This window comes from Protopterus annectens, chromosome 3.part0 (genome assembly GCF_019279795.1).
Source record: "Protopterus annectens isolate FY-2018-M chromosome 3.part0, PAN1.0, whole genome shotgun sequence".
Classification (NCBI taxonomy): Eukaryota; Metazoa; Chordata; order Ceratodontiformes; family Protopteridae; genus Protopterus; species Protopterus annectens.
This window is the reverse complement of record NC_056731.1, coordinates 530,606,088-530,623,796: the sequence shown is the minus strand read 5'-3', so window position 1 is coordinate 530,623,796 and position 17,709 is coordinate 530,606,088. Positions and strand designations below refer to the sequence as shown.

At 39.6% G+C, this 17,709-nt stretch overlaps 1 protein-coding gene across 1 annotated transcript in view; it reads left to right on the top strand.

Moving 5' to 3' along the window:
* The window catches only part of ABHD5 (abhydrolase domain containing 5, lysophosphatidic acid acyltransferase), a 774,004-nt gene that overhangs the window by 561,328 nt on the left and 194,967 nt on the right, over positions 1-17,709 (top strand). The window contains exon 5 of the mRNA XM_044064943.1: positions 4,538-4,649. Within this exon, the coding sequence (XP_043920878.1) occupies positions 4,538-4,649 (112 nt within the window). The remainder of the gene's footprint in view (positions 1-4,537; positions 4,650-17,709) is intronic.

Genomic DNA, 17,709 nt, shown 5'->3' with positions numbered 1-17,709 from the left:
CTTTGTTAACTAGGTAGATGGACTGGTCCAAGAACTGTGATTTAGGCCACCTAGGCATATACAAAGTGTAAAGACACACACAACTTTAAGGTCTTCCAAACAGCAAATAGTAACATTTTTGAAGCTTTATTCTGTAATTGCCCAGCTCCCAAAGGTAAATACTCTCGAGGTTCTATTGAAATGTGGTGTTTGAAATGTGATGTTTATTGTTACAGTGACGTTCCCCATAGAAGGAGTGCAGTTATGTAAGGTACTTGACAGCAGATCTTCTAGAAGTCACTGCAGCATTAAAACTTCCCTCCCTCCTTCCCCATTGGAAACTTTTATGTATTATTCCATACCTCTCAACTGTACATATTTTTCCAGAATGTCCAGGTATTTGCCTCACATTTTTGGTCTTTTCCTCATAAAATGTGCGGTTTTCTAACCCATCAGTGACGAGTGAAGTCAGTAAGTAAGAAATTGCATTTGTATTTTAGACTTCATATCCTTCAGAAAATGCATATTAACACAAATCCTGTTATTCTAGCAACTTTCTAAGATTATAAGAGCTATATTTAAAATTTGTCCCTATTTTTGGCCCCACATTGTTTTAGGTTTGTCCAGATTTCTTATACTGAGAGGTTGAAAGGTGTATTATAATCTTGTAATGTATAAGTATGTATCAGTTTAATTTGTTTTAATTGTGCCTATGTTGATCTCTGTACTAGACATTGCCTACCACAAACACACTTCCCTGTCTAGCGTCCTAGCTCAATTAACTAGAGAGAGCAAATAATGTAGTAGATACTTGGGCTTCTTTATCTACCTGTGTTAGCACATTTGAAGGCAGGGAATCCTGCTTTGATTCTCAATGGGGACAGAGACACTTCTGGAAGAATTCAGATGTACTGCGAGAAAACATAAATGTAGATTAATATAAATGTTTTGAATACTGTTATACTGATCTAACCTCAGAGATATACTGTAATGTTAAGTACTTTCTGCTGCTGTAACAAACCATGTCATATATTAAATAATACATATATGATTGTATCAGCAATGTGCCTTTTAATTTTTGTACAGTGGCTGTTATAATGTTCTATGTGGTATGTTTCATGTATGTGCAGTTCCTCATGAACAGTCTTATTAAAAATGTATATTAAATGAAAGAATAAGCAGAAAACCCCTTAATACCTACAGAATCATTTTAATTTTCACTTATAAAGGTCTTGATTTAATTAAGGCTAATATTCGAAGATTAACTTCAAAAAAGGATTCAGTATCATACAGAGTAGCTTTTTCCTGTGCTGAGCAAAGCAAGCTATATTTATTTATTTATTTATTTATTTTATTTTACATTTGTTGACCGGGCTAGTCCAGCTGGATCAAAGTCCATTTTCACTGGAGGCCCGGGGAGAAAAGCTCCACAGATTAAAGCAAGGTTATAGAAATACATGTACAATAAACACTTATGATACGGGCAGTGTGCAAAAATACAAAGATATTAGTCCAGGTCAGGTAATACAAATCTAAGAAAAAACAAATAATACCAGCTATGTAGTAAGTAAGGCATTGATTACTTTCAGTACTAAATATGGGAGGGAGGGAGTACTACATAGTTCAAAATTTAATACATATTTATAAAAACATTAATTGTAACAAAAATTTTTTTTTTTTTTTAAGAGAACAGTAGTAACAATAGAATCATAAAGTCATTTGTGATCAGAGAGAAAGATTGCAGTGTTGAATAAAGAAATATGATAGTAGAAAGATGAAAGTAGGTTAGTCAGGATTGGTACAAGAGCAGAGCCAGAAATTGTTCAGATGTAAAATAAGTTGTTTCTTAAAGAGAGGAAAAGTGGATAGAGAGGAGATATGTGAGGGAAGGTTATTCCATATTCTGCCAACTGAGTTGGAGAAAAGGCAGTTCCCTGCAGAATTTGTAATTCTAGTAGTGTTAACTTGTAGCTTTTCGGAGGAGCGTAGTTGTTTCAGGTTATTATAGGGAGTTAAGAGGTTGCTAAGAGCTGGTGTTTTTGTTGGTTGATGTAGAATTTTGTGTGCTATTAAGAGTTGTTGATAGATAAGCTTGTTAGGAAGTTCCAGCCAATGTAATTGTTTTAAGTTTAGACAGTGGTGAGTTCTATATTGAGATCCAGTGGCAAATCGAGCTATGTTGTGGTAAGATGTAGTCAGTTTTCTAAGGTTACCTTTAGAGAGATTAGTGTAAATAGAGGAAGCATACAGAAGGGTAGAGATAAGATGTGATTGTGCTAAGGTGGTCCGTGCTTCGGGTGTAAGGAAGGGGTTGATTCTGTACAGTGAACCAATCTTTTTATTAACTGCTTTTATTGTGTTATTGATGTGATGGTCATAGCTAAGATTATTATCAATAGTAACACCAAGCAGTTTTGTAGTAGAGTCGGGGGAAATGTGGGAATTATCACTTGCAGTAATAGTGAAGTTTAGTTGAGTAGATTTGTGCGTAGGTGAAAAAAGTAAAAGTTTTCTTGGGGTTGAGGAGAAGACATCTTTTTGAGAACCATTGTTCAACGGTTGAAAAGGTTGATTGTGTAAGAGACTGGAGTTCTATTTGAGAGGAAGCTGTACAAATTATGGTAGAATCATCTGCATATTGTATACAGGTAGTGTTTTGGATAGATGATTGGAGATCATTAATAAAGATAGAAAATAAATGTGGACCTAGTATAGAACCTTGAGGTACTCCTAAAGAGATAGGTAGTAGAGCAGATAGAGAATTTTTCCAGAGTACTGCTTGTTGTCGTTTTTCAAGATGGGATGAAAACCAGGTTAAGGAAGAGCAATCCAAGGCAAGGGATTTAAGTATGTGTAGAAGAAGTGTATGATTTACCATATCGAAGGCTTTTGATAGGTCTAGGAAAAGAGAAGAGGTTAGTTTGTTGTTGTTACGGTTACAGTTGATAGTGTTGGTAAAAGAAAGTAGTGCAGTGGTAGTACTATGTGAAGGTCTGAATCCATGTTGAGTGTTAGCTAGTAGGTTGTTAAGGAGGAGATGGTTAAGTAGTTGTTTGTGTATACATTTTTCCATGATTTTAGCTAGAGGAGATAATAGTGCTATAGGGCGAAAGTTAGAAAGGTCAGTAGATTTACCTCCTTTATGTAAGGTTATGATGTATGATATCTTCCAGATTGCTGGGAAAGTACTTTCTTTTATGGATCTGTTTATTAGGATACAGACAGGGTAGGCAATAGCTTTAGCTGCTATTTGCAGGAATTCAGCAGGAAGCTTATCTGCTGAGGGGGTAGAGGGTTTAAGTTTTTGTAAAAGAGATTGTATATAGGAGGTGGATATGGGTTGTAGTTGAAGGGGAGGAAGAGAGTTATTGAAGCTACTTAAGAGCAGTTGAGAAGTGTCAGGAGATAGGTGGTTAGCTAGACTTTGTATGGAAGTAGTAAAGAAAGTATTGAAGTTATTGGCTATTAAAGAGGGATCTTCAGGGTCTGAGTCCTGTGGGTTGGGTGTAACTAATTTACCTGGGGTAATTAGATTGTTAATATTAGACCAGAACTTTTTTGGTTCTTTTTTGGTGGATTGCTGAAGTTCAAAGTAAAAATTCTTTTTGTCTGAGAGGATGGCTTTTTTGGTACTGTTTCTGAGCTCTCTAAAGGTTTGATGATCTGTAGGGTTTCTAGAGGAACGCCATTTATTCCAAGATTTATTTCTGAGTATAATTTTATGCTTAGTATTAGAGGTTAGCCAGGGTGCTGTCTTAGTCTTTGTTCTAATAGTGCGACTTGGGGCATGTTGATTTAGGATTGCAAGGAATGCTGAATTGAAGTGTTCAACAGCCTTGTTGAGTGTGAGGTGTTTTAGAGGGGTCTAGTTGTATTGTGAAAGTTCTGTTTGAAACTGTTCAGTATTAAATTGTTTTTTGGAGTATAGTGTTCTGTGAGTGGTAGGAAAGTTTAGGTTAGTTTTAGCTCTAATGATGTAGGTGAGGGAGTGATCTCTAAGGTCATCTGGAAGGATGCCAGTTTGGTAGGTTTGCAGGGGGGAGTTAGTAAGGATCCAGTCTAAGATATCTTTTAACTAGTACCACTTAGCAGTCCTAACTGACTGTACAGAAGACTTTACAAGAAAATCTCTCTTAGTAGCCACCACTGTTGGCAAAAAAATGCATTTAGCAGATGAATTGCTTTACCAGTTAACTTTCTGGGACTCATCTTTTTTTTCAGTAATATTTCTCAAAAAGTAGAGCAGTAGGCCTTACATTACCAGTTAAATACCTTTAGATATACTCTTTTGTAAGGGTATTGAAGAACTGATAGTAGGTTAGTAATGTTATGGATGAGGATGCTAATTTTACAAAGTGGCCATTTAGTAGTGAAAATTAGACTAAATTAATTTGCATATTTCTTTAACATGTCATCTGTGTTTGTTTAAATGTAAGGAGAAAGTAAAGTCATATTCTTCTAGAACTCTTTTGCAGAAATAATGCCTAACTGTGTAATACACATTTAGAATATATTTATATATATAACATATATATTTTTTGCTCTGTTTTTAATTCAGGATTAAGTCTTGTTCAGCGTTTAAGGCCTGACTTTAAACAAAAGTATGCGTCACTGTTTGATGATGAAACTGTGGCAGAATATATTTACCACTGTAATGTCCAGTCACCTAGGTGAGTATTCTCTGAATGTCCATTTACTTCCCTGAATAAAATCTTCATTAATACGAATTTGTTTTATCTTGAAGAAAGGTGTAAATTGATCCATATGAAAATTTATTTCATAAAGCAGAGCAAGGTGTTTTTTTTTAAAACAGGATCATATTTACATAACCATTAGCAAATGTACTTTTGGCAGTGGGTAAAAGTATATGGTTGAGTTGTGTTTTTATTGTAAATATAATAAATTTTGCCTGTAAATATATTTGCACTGAATATTGGCAGCTTTTATGTAACTTTCTCACTCACTAGACCTTGCATGGCTTTCCTAAATTAATGATGAGACGTTAGCAACAATAGTTTTTGTTTTCTCTTTAAAAACATTGCAGTGGTGATCTAGTTTAGGACTAAAACTGTTCATGAATATGTATTTAAAGTTCTGCTGACATTTAGCTAGGTGTCTGTATTTCATGGTGTTTCATTCTACATGAATGTTTGAATGACTTTTATCATCTTTAATTTAGGAAGCACATGATTTTATACTGATTTTTTTTTTTCAAACTAAAATTCATTAAAGAGACTAAATTGCATCTCATGTGTTTTATAAGGCATAGCAGGCTTTCAGCATCGTCACAGTTTGATCTTTTGGTTATTTTCTTGTGTGATATTTTGTTCATTGCCCATTCTTTTTCTTACACTTCAACAAAAAGACAAACAACTAGTACCTTTCAATTAACAGGTATTCATACAGACAGTCTGATGGAGAATTTTAGTATTGTGTCAAGGTTCTCTAACACTTGCATTATGTCAGAAAATCAGGTTGCTAGGCTCCAAAGGGAGGAATATTAATGCATTTATCACATTTGCTGTGTAGTGAAAGTTTATGAAAGGTTGTCTTGCATGTGAGTGGAAAGGGGCCAGCATTGCATTGATCTGTAAATGGAAAGGCAATCAAAAAGAGATTATTTTAAGTCTATAAGCTTACTAAACATTGTAAATAAAGCCATGGAGTAGCAGTGAGCACACGGGCTACAAAGTTAAGAAGATATAAATGTATAAACTGGATGCAGCATAGAGGGAAAAATTCTGGGAGTGTCGCAAAGACTAAATAATTGGGTTCCCATTATGCATGTATTTTTCCAGCCATAACTTCTCTGTCACGAACAAACACTGGTCTCCCACTTGCTAGCTAGGTACCGATATATAAACTGATGTGAGGCTTTATTTTATAGTTACCATCAATTCACAATCTCAGTCTTTGACATTTTGAGTGTTGCATGTCTGTCTTCCTGTTACGTCAGGAAGCATTTCTGGTGCATAGTGGCTTTGCTTTGTTTTCCTTAAAATTCAAATTTTATTTTCTTCCGTTTCATCATTTATCATTTATCTCTACAGTTTTTTATTCCGTTCTCAGTACAAACATTCCAGCCTTGACAGCAATATTTATTAATAAATTAGATTGATAGTCAGATAAATCCCAAAGGCTTTCATATCTTGTGTGTGTTGAATGTGAAAACTGTAGCAGATTTAAACAGGCTGCCAAGTTAGAGGCAAAAGTGTTAAGACTCCTTGTTAACAGACAAATGCCTTTCATTCCTAGAAAGTAAATTCAAGAAAAAATGCTTGATGAAAACAGTAGTCGCAGAGATGGTGAAACATTTCATTCAGACAAGGATTGAATGTATTCAGAGAAAGGAAGTATCCTCTCCTACAAGCTTAACATCTGTATTAATATTGTTATCCCAAAAAATTAAGAGATTACCATCCACTCCTACACTTTCAAACAGTTTGACTAATTTTAAGAAAGGTCTAGATCATTGGTTCAAGAATGAAACTTGTAACACAAATTTCAGTGTCATTGTTTTTCAAATGGCCTTCAGCCTATAACACTGGACAATAACCTATGAGATGACTCCTAGTACTTGTGAGGCTGTTATGGTTGTTTTACCAGTTCCCAAACTTAAGACAGAGCAATTGGTTTCTTTGCCATCAGAGCCTCTGCCAACATTGATGCCTTAATAATGTATGATGAAGCGGGCACCTTACAGAATCATTTTGGAAGTTAAGGGTGTAGGTAAGTGAGAGGTTTTACTGGCAGATGAGCTTACACTTCTCCAGTTGTCAAGGTTCACTCTTCTTAGAGAGAAATGTCCATCTGCCCAGTACCAGTTGAACAAGCCACTGATTATAAAAGAGTGGCTAAAGAAATTGCTTCAGCCTTGGAAAAATATTTTTTTATGACTGATGGCTATGCTTTGATATGTCTGAGCTAGGGTCCAACAAAGTAATCCTATGGCAGTACTGAGAATGGACAGAGTCAGGACTCCATCTCCTACTTTCTCCAGGGAAGACTTTTTATGTTCTACCTTTTATTTTTCTCTCCAGTTTATTCCATTCAGTGCTTGGGCTTATTTACAAAGATTTTATCTGCAGTGAAACTGTTAATAGTGTAAACTGGCCTGTAACAGAAACTTCTTGTGTTGTAAGATATTTTATAGTTTCAGAATTCCACCAGTGTTTAAAACCTCTCAAGATTTATGGAAGCAAAACACCACACACAAGTATACTCAGCCACCAGCACATAGGTCAGCAGATCTGTTATGCTGGTATGATTAAGACAACACGTCTGGATTTTAATATAAAAGCAAACCCAGAATTCCTGGCTATAAGTTATTCTTGTTCTGTTTTTTTGTTGCAAGCATATGATAACAATACAAATACTTCCTTTTTTTGGGGGGGAGGGGGTTACATAGCTCAGAGAAAGTTTGTACATCTCCAGTTCGTTTAGCAGTTGGGCCCAAATGCGGTTTGACATGTCTTAGCAGAATGCAGTGCTGTTGCTCAGTTCCTGTACTTTGAGCAGGATGCTACACATTGTAAATGCAAATGTTGAAATGCTGTTATGATTCAGTGGAAGCTACCTCTAGAGCATCAGTGACATCATAGGAATCCTCACTGAAAGACATGTGTAGCTGAGGTCGGACAGTCTACCTAAGGATGTAACAGCTGAAGTTTTAGATACCCCTGTCTCAAGCAATTTATTTCGTAAAAACTCATCATTTGATTACAGCTGCAGTAGCCTAAGCTGTGTGTGTTATACCCTGCATAGGATATAACAGCCAGATAGACGCCAAACCTTAAAGGTAACTTCCAAGTGCCCAGACCATTGGAAGTATGAGCAGAGCAAAGAGAAAGCCAGAGGTTTAGGCACTAAGCCCTTGGGCCTTTGTCTTTTTTTGAAAATATTTGAAGTCTGCATAAACTGAAGCACTGCTAGTGATTCCCTACTAGTTTTTCCACCCACCCTCTCATTTGTTTTAAACCTGGTGATTTTAAGCTGCCCACCCCCTACTGTAAATTGAGCTTAATAAGCTCCTCCCTTTCTACACTGCTGTTAATATCTTGAATTATTTGCCTTTCCTTGTGCTTATATTTAGAAAATATATTTTGCCTCTCTTTCTGTTCTACTGATTTACTTGATCTGAATTCATTATCTAGGTAGCTGTTGGATAACTTAGTGTATTTTTACATGCTAGCAAGCACTTGTTTTTACAACAGGAGGTCAGTGGATTTTCCATTTAATGCACTGGGAGGTAGTCAGGTCTGTTTAGGATAAGGAAACGCATGAGATGTTTGCGTGTAGTTTTATTGGCTGGTGGTCTTGTTAATTAGCTTATCTTGTTTTTAGTGCATTTATAAATTCTGTACAATTGAGTGGCTCTTGGTTCATTTATACAATGCAAAATACTTTCATTGAATAATCACACTTTCATAAGCTGTTTAAAGTACACTGCTGTATCCATATCTTTAAGTTTGTTTGTGGTAGGATTTTGTATCTTTTTAAGTTTGTTTGTGGCAGTGTTTCACTCCCAACATGCCTTTACTGTGCTTTTACATTAGGAGGACTAGGATTATTCATTTAGTGGCAAAAGGTGTTTACATGGGCTGTCTGAGCTGGGAAACTTAAAAAAGGCCTCTATGTATTTTTTGCCCTTCTCTTATACACTGTGACTGTACTTCAGCAGTTAAAAAAAACTGTACTGCCTACTGCTGCTGTAAGTAGTTAATTGCACTGTAGTGTATTGTATCTGTTAGTTGTAGGCAGTTTGTGTGATCTTGTTAAACTTGGTCTCCATTTTACGTTAAGATGGTGTTTTTTTTCACCACCCTTGTGGCAGAAGTGTGCTGATCTAACTTGCAGTAACATACAGTAAGAGCCTGCTGTCATAGACAGGCAGTTTCTCATCATCTGTCTGACCAGCTTGATAGACATGGGCATCTGAAGCAATGTAGCACTTGTCTCATGTACACTGACAACCACTTACTCCTGAAAGAAACAAATACTTTACGTGAGAGATGTGATTAACACTGTGAAATTGAAGGCAAAACTCTCACGTAAGGACAAATTGAATGTCAAACAGGTTGTCAATACCATATACACTTTCCACAATAAATAAGGACATTACACACAAACCCACATATGCAGAGGTACTCACTGGTAACTTACCAAAAGATCAGAGGCCTCCCAAACAGGAAACCACTTGCATGCATACATAATGCAAAACACAACCTCAACTCATAATAACACATATACACACACACACACACACACACACACACATAGACACCAGTGTCTCAGCAAATAAGCCCACACACACACATACACACCAGTGTCTCAGCAAATAAGCCCATAAGATGTACCACCACAAAACCTAATGTATTGGTCATAGACGACTCCATTGTAAGACACACAGATGTTCCCCTCACCAGGCTGGATAAGGAGTGGGTTACGGTTAGCTGCCTGTCAGGTGCCAAGATCTGTCAAATCACTCAAGCACTCAAGTTACTCAGCCGCAAGTTCTGGTATGATTCTGTCATAGTCCATGTGGGGTGAATGACTTGAGATGTACCTCACTGGACTATATGAAGAGAGACATGATTGAGCTTTTAAATTGTGTCACTGGCATGTATAAGCCTAGCCTTAAGCAGCATTCTACCTTTGCCAAGGATAATGCCACAGTACAAACAAAAAATTATTGACTTTAACAATTGGATTAGCTTCTGGTGTCAGTCCAAGGGGGTCCAATATCTGTCAGCCTGGGAAGACATGGTCGGCAGGCCACACTGCTTTGCCAGAGATGGTCTGCACCTGTCTGTTCTAGACTTTCGGATATTAGCAAAGGCATTAGCCACCCCCCTTGCTCCATTTTTAAGCAAAATCAAAATAACCAAACTCCCAACATAACATAATCTTCTCTAGATAAACTCAAGGTACTGCGACTTAATGCTAGGAATCCAAACAAGATACTGCACTCCCTGGAACCACTCCTCACTTTAGAAGATGCTGACATCTGTGCAGTCACTGAGACATGGTTCAAAGGTGTGGAAAGCACCCTGGCTGTGGAGGGCTGCAATGCTTTCCATATGTTCAGAACACAAACTGAGCATGAATGAACCAAAGGAAAGAGATGTATCCATCCTCATTTAGGATAAGTACGCCTCAAGACCGGTCAAACAGTATAACTCTCTTGAGCTACTCCATGCCCAATTAACTATAGGCAAAGCCCCCTACCATATCATAGCTAGCTATAGGTCCCCTACCACGAAACAGGAAAAGCATACCACATACTTGGACTTAATGGAGTCACTTGCAGTACTGGCCAGATACTTCATCAAGCTAAAAATGCTTAAACATTTTTCACAGACAAAGTATGCCCTACTAAGTGATAGTATAACAAGTTTCAAAGCCCCTTCGAATGCAAATAACACAGACTCCTATGCAGAGGTGTTCATCAGTGTCTTGTATAAGCACTGAAGCACCTATATGGAATCTGCTGCACTTAACCGTATTAAAACTAGATATTGCTGAAAAAACAAGCCACGCTGGTGGACCCCTAGTATAAACAGGGTATACAACAAGAGAACGAAACTAATGTCCAAGAACAAGAGGGAACTGGGTCATCAGAGGAAGAAATCCCTCTCTAGCTAAAGCAAACAAATTAAAGAGCTTGTCAAGTCCTCCAAACCTAATTACAAAGCAAAAATAAACTCCCTAGCTAAGAATAATCACAAGACAGTCTTTAACTATGTCTGAAATCTAAAAGGGAATACCCAGCTATGCATTGAACTGGTTGTGGATGGCACCAGTCATTCCCCCAAAGGTAATAGCCAACCCTGCTAACTGACAGATTTGGAGTAAACTTCATCCTTCAGTCCCCTCCATTCATCTCCGAAAGTATATCTGGTACCTTTCCTCAGCCTATTATCTCAAGAGAGCAGATCTCCGCACTGTCCAAGGCCAAAAACATGGCATCAGTGGGACCATTATGGACGTAATTAACAAGGTCATAGATAATCTCCAAATTGTGGACCCAACCCAGTTTGGATTCATTAAAAGTAGTTCTTGCCTGTTAAACATAGTTGACTTCTTCAAGAAAGTCACCAAGGCCCTGGACGAGGGAAAGACAGTGCATACCACCTATCTTGACCACGCCAAGGCAATTTAACTCATTCCCCTCACTCAGATATTATAGAGAAATTCTCCCAATTGGAAATTAACCCTGCAGTACTAGATGGATAGCCAGCTGGCTTGCTGACAGGAGACATACTGTCAACGTGGGTGACTTCACATATAGCAAAAGACCAGTCATCTGTGGCATACCAAAGGGTCTTGTGTTGGGCCCCTTACTGTTCAAAATGTATTTCTTTGAAGTCCAGGCAAACTTAGATGGCCTGTGGCTGACCAAGTTTTCTGACTATTTAGCAATCATTGTGTCCTTCAATAATGTTAATATACTGCAGACAGGGTTAACACAGACAAATGACTGGCACCAAATCTACAGATTAAAGCTAAATGTAAAAAATAAATTATTCCTTTTGGGAAAGCTGGCATCCCTGCTAATTGAATTATAGACAGCACCCCTCTAAGTGTAGACCCACTGATACGTGATCTGGGTGCATAGGATGATAGCAACCTGAACTTTGACCAACACATACCCACAATAGTAAGGAAATCCTTCTGTGTGGCACACCTTATAAGTAAAGGCATCACATTTAGGTCTAAGGATGATATAATTCCATTGTACTCTGCCCTCATCAGACCAGTAATTGAGTAGAGTGCTCCCTTTTGCATGTACTTCAACAGATACCTGCAACAGTTGGAGAGACCACAGAGGTTTCTCACCGAGAAATTACAGGGTACATAAAACAAGTCTTACGCAGAAAGACTGAAAGCCCTGTAACTATATGCTGCTTCCTACAGGTTGTTAAGGGGTGACCTGTGCCGGGTTTACAGGGCAGTCTCTGACCTGTCCCTGATGGAAATGCTACACATTTGTAGATCAAACTTCATAAAGGTCACTCGCTCCAGGGATCTTAACCTGTCCTCTGACATTAACAGGTCATGCTGGAGAGGGAGATAACATCACCCAGAGACTGCCACTTCTCTGGAATAAGCTTTCAATTCATGTGAAACAAAGCCATTCCCTGACCCTCTTCACATGCAGCCTCGATCAATGGATGAGTGACCACAGATTCACTCTTTTTTAATTTCTCCAAATCTTTTGGGTTTCTAATACCATAACTGGAATGGACCCCATTCCTAAGTCAAAGTATAATTAAAGTTCATAAAATTAGTATTGTTTCAGTCTTTGATGTCAGCTAGAAGTGCTGTTCTTAGCACCCGCGATGTGCCCAGCAGTGACAACTCCTGCAATTCGTATGGAGTTACATGTATTGTTAATGTATCGAAGTACGATTGTAGATTCTTTTTTATAAGACCCACTGTTCCTACTACTATTGGAACTGTCTGCATATCTTTCTTCCACGGATCTATATCAGCTTATCGAAAGCTGATAACATTGGACAACTAAAATAGCGAAGGCACGGAACAGCGATTTTTTTTCCCAGGTCATGATTGCAGTTATTATTTGTATTATAGGTTCATCGGTAGGTACTAAGCTATCGGCCTAAGGCACTAAGTAAGCCTAGCCAACAAGGTTCCCTGGCTTGCTCCACCCAAGAAAGTTAGTTTCCTGTGCCTCTGTCAAGCAGAGCCATAGAAGTGATCCCCGGGGTGTATTTCCTATTTCCCATTCACTCATCAAGATTTTTCTTGAAGAGTGCTAATGAGGAACTTTGCTTGACATAGATGGATAGCTTGTTCCAGAGTATAGGAAGTCAATGAGACAGGAATGTATCCCTCTAGCATGTCCTGTTTATTGTGATGGCAAGGTTTAGGTTCCTAGAGTGTGTAGCTCGGAGGGATTGGGATTTCTTTAGGTGTAGCATATCCAACAGCTCTGGGTTTAACATAGCTTTATATGTTAGGCAGAGATCTCCTCGGAGTAGGCAGTATGCTACAGAATAAAGGTGGAGTTTTTTTTTGAGACAGTCAGTATAGGGCATCTGTTTGCGGGCAGTAATTCTCTTTGTGAGGTACTTCTGTGGCCTTTCCAACTGCTGCAGATGTCTTTTGAGGTACATTCCAAAAGGGGCATTGTACTCTATAATGGGTGTAATGAGTGCCGAGTAGAGGGAAACAGTGACCTCTTTTTTCCTGGATGAGAACCCTTTTGTGATGAGGAGTGCCACATAGAAGAATTTCCTGACTACTGTGGTGATATGATTATCAAAGGAGACACTACTGTCCCAAGGTCTGTTATCACACATTCGGCATTAAGTAGACTGCCCTTTATGTGGTAGTTCATGGGTACAGAGTTTTACCAAAGGGCAATGACAATGCACTTTTTGGCACTGAGCTTGAGGCCATGCCTCTGACACCAGGCATCTGACTCAGTGAGGCCCTTCTGTAGGATGTCCACATCATTTGGGGACTCTACTATGGCTTCTAGTTTGCAGTCATCTGCGAACTTAGTTAGCCAGAAACCTTCTGTGTTAGCCTGTATTTCAGAGAAGTAGATACCAAATGGGAGAGGTCCCAGGACTAAACCCTGTGGTACTCCACTTGTCACTGGTTTGAAGTCAGATTTGGAGTCTGCAACTTTTACATTGTGGGTTCTGTCAGTGAACCAGTTGGCAACCCATCTTATGACGTAGGGATTTATACCTAGTTTAGTGAGTTTAGCTATAATTCCAGAATGGGGTATGGTGTTGAATGCCTTGGCAAGGTCAAGATAGGCTGAGTGAACCACCTTACCCTCGTCTATGGCTTTGGTGACTGCCTCAAAAACCCGAACTGGGTGGGGTTCAGAGTTTGGAGGTTACCAGTGTCTTTGTTTGAGTTCCATGACCTGCCAGGACCTTGACGATTGGATGGGAGAAAGGAAATTCACCCCAGGGATCACGTCAGTCGCCCTGCTAGACAGGGGTCCAGGAAAGTAAATAATGTGGGAAGAAATATTCAGGGAATTGTTATGGCTAGGCTTGTATAGGCCCTAGGGCTGATAGCCTAGTACTAACCTATGAACCTATGATAAGTTCCATGGCCTTGCAGACCAGGCTCGTCAGGCTAATAGGGCAATAGTTCCCAGGATCAGTGGTGGCTCCCCCTTTGTGGAGTGGGATAACTGTTGCTGTGCACCTTTCAGTGGGCGCAAAGCCTGATGTGAGACTATGATTGAACATGGTGCCTAGGTGGAGATCCAGTTTGTTCAGAAGTTCGTGTAAAATGCAGCCTGGGATGTTGTCTGGTCCCATGGATGCTATGTTTTTGGTTTTAGAATGTGCAGCTTTTACCTGCATAGATGTGATTACAGAGACTCTGCATTCTTCCTGTATAGATATGGGCCCTTTAGGGGGTGAGAGAGGCTAAAGTTAGCACTGAACCTATCTGCCAGGATGTTGGCAATATCAGTTAGTTCTGTAATTTTCATGCCATTGTGCTGTAACTCAGGGCAGATCTGGATGTTGCCATTGAGATTATTGACATAGCTATAGAATGCTTTGTGGCTGCCCTTCGAATCAGTGGTGATTTTGTTTTCGTAGCTAGTTTTGGAGGATCTTATAAGGGATCTCAGCTTCTTACTGAAGCTGACCAGGGAGCTCCTCCACTCATGGGATTTTACTCTCTTTTGCAACAGTTTCTTCCTTCTGTTGTAGAGTTTGTTTATGGCAGGGGACCACCAGATTGGCTTCCTTTTTTTTGGAGGATAGCGTCTTGGTTCTGTTTGGGATAGCATGATCCATGCACTCGTGTAAGTGCTTATAGAGTGCATTTGTGTAGGATTCAGCAGTCATAACTGTATTGTCCATCTGCATGGGTGTCATGAAGTTTGCCACTTCTGTGTTAAGAAGCATAAAATTGGCTTTGGAGAATTTTTTTATCGTGGTTTCCTTAATGGTGGGTGGGGGCGGGATGCAGATACCTAGGGTGATTAGCTTATGGTCAGATCTGATCAACGAGGAGTTGACTTCAGGTGTGGAACGCCAGTCACTCATGTTGGTAATGAGTAGATCTAGGATATTGTTGCCCCTGGTGGGGGTGTGGATAAGTTGATCCAGGACATTGAAATGTATGATTTCCAGAAAGCGTTGAGTGAAGGAGTTGGTACATGAGTAGTTTTCCCAGTTAATGGTGGGGTAGTTGAAATCACCCATTATTTGGGTGTTTGGTTGAACCCTAATATTTTCCAGTATATCAAGAAAAGAGGAGGGGGAATCCTGGGGCATGGTGGGGGATCTGTAGCTAGCTACAATTTGGCCCAGAGTTAGTTGCTCTTGGTTAACCTCGGATGCATTATGCTGCGCAACTAGCCTGGAGGTGTGGATATCCTTAATGAATATGGACACACCTCCACCTTTGGAGTTCTAGCCCAGGTTAGATGGCCGAAAAGTGTGGTACGAGTTATAGCCTGGTAATGCAGGGGTGCTCTCTAGAGCCTTGAACCAGGTCTCAGTCACTGCACAGATATCGATGTTTTCCATTTTAAGGAGTGCCTCGAGTGAGTGCATTTTGAGATTTAGACTTCTAACATTGAGTAGCATTACCCTCAGTTTTTCTTTGCCTGTTCTGTTACGGTGGTGAATTTGTCATTTGAACCTTGCCTAAAAAAGTATCCAGAATCCCAGGGGTGACAGGTGCAGGCAAAGCATCGTGGTCTGTCGACCATGTCATCCCAGGCAGACAGATACTGGATCCCTTTAGAATGACAGCAGAAGCTTAGCCAATTGTTAAATTGATACTTTTTTGCTGCTGTTTTTTCTTTTCCTTCCCGCTCCGTTCGCCCTGAGGGCTCACTCCGCTCCCCTACCCTACCCCCAATTTCCACCCACCCCCACTACATCTACATTTATACACACAACCACTCCCACTTCCTATCCTTCACTTAACTCCACCCATCTACACTCCTCCTCTTCCTACTCCCTCCCCACTATCCTACTCCCTCCCCACTATCCTTACATCCCTTATCTTCCACCCACATGTCTCAACAGCACACACAGCTTCCTCACACTCCCACCATGATTACAAACTATACACACCTTTCAACTACCCTATTACTCCTTCTGAACCTCACCTACATCTACTACCTAACCCAGCCCAACCCCTTAACTCACATACCACACTCTCACCCAACCACCTCACTCCTCACATCCCACACACACTCTCACTAATCTCAATTTACCCTTCCCTATACCCCATCAACAACTATCTATGCTTTCACTTGAAATTCATCACTTCCACTACATCCTCATTTCCCTCTATACATCTCAGATCCCTCAAACATCTCATAACTCACAACACACACACACACAACAATACAAACACCTCAGTTACATAATTCAACTTCTATCATGCATACTTTTATCTGGAGATATTCATCCCAACCCTGGTCCAACTAACCCTACCTCTACATCTCAATCCATCCTACTAGCAGCATTTAACGCCCAAAGCATAACTAACAAACTCCCCAACCTTCAAGCCTTGCTTCTCTATAATAAGCCTGACATCTTAGCCTTATCTGAAACCTGGTTAAAACATCATATAAAAGATGCCGAAATATTACCACCCAGTTACTCTATCATCAGAAAAGACAGAACCCACAAAAAAGGTGGTGGTTTAGCCATACTCTACTCATCCTCCCTTTGCATAACTCCTTACAACAAACCCATCCCCCAATTTGGTAGCGCTGAATTAATACTATCTCTATTTCAGTTAAATAAACACAAACACATATGCATAGCCTCCCTTTACATTCCCCCTAGTGACAATATCTCAGTACTCGAAGATATCCTCTCCTGGCTTTCTACTAATATCAGTAATGAAATTATAATCATGGGAGACACGAACATTAACTGGGCCTCCATTCAGTCCCCTGCACACTCCTTAAACATCAACCTATATAATTACTCTCAACTCATCAACTCTATTACCAGACCCACCAAAGACTTCAATGGCAGTATCCTAGACTGGATCCTAGTATCCCACCCCCACTACTACCCTGACAGTGGTACTCTTCCTGACTCCCTCAGCGACCATCTTCCCACCTTTGTCCGGCGTCTACCTTCTCCCTTACAAATAACTCATAATTACATCAGTACCAGATGCCACAAAAACTTCAACCCAAAAGCCTTCTCTGACTCACTAAAATCACTCAATTGGCACCCTTTAAAAACTCTTCCCCTGGAAAATGCTATTGAACTCTTCAACACAATTTTCCTAAACCTTCTAGATAGTCACGCTCCCACAAAAAACAAAAGAATAAAAAACAAAACTGCCCCCTGGCTAACAAAAAACACACTAACTGTCATGCGATTTAGAGACAAGGCCTGGGGACATTACCATAAGAATAAAACCCCCTCTACCCTCATTGAGTACAAAACTCAACGCAACTCCATTAAAAAACTTATCAAAGCAGACCGCCAAAACTACTTCTCCTTACTCCAAAGCAACCATAAAACAAATCCACAAAAGTTCTGGAAAGGTATTTCTAACCTTCTAAAACCTGGCACATCTGCTAACCCAAGTCCAGACCCGAATGTTCAAGACATTGATCTTGCCACCCAATTCTAACTCTTTCTTCATAAACTCTATTTCCAAACTAACTTCTTCCTTCTCTAATAACACCCCACCTCCTACCTTCACTTCTCCTCCCCCACCCTCTCCATCTCCAGTCTC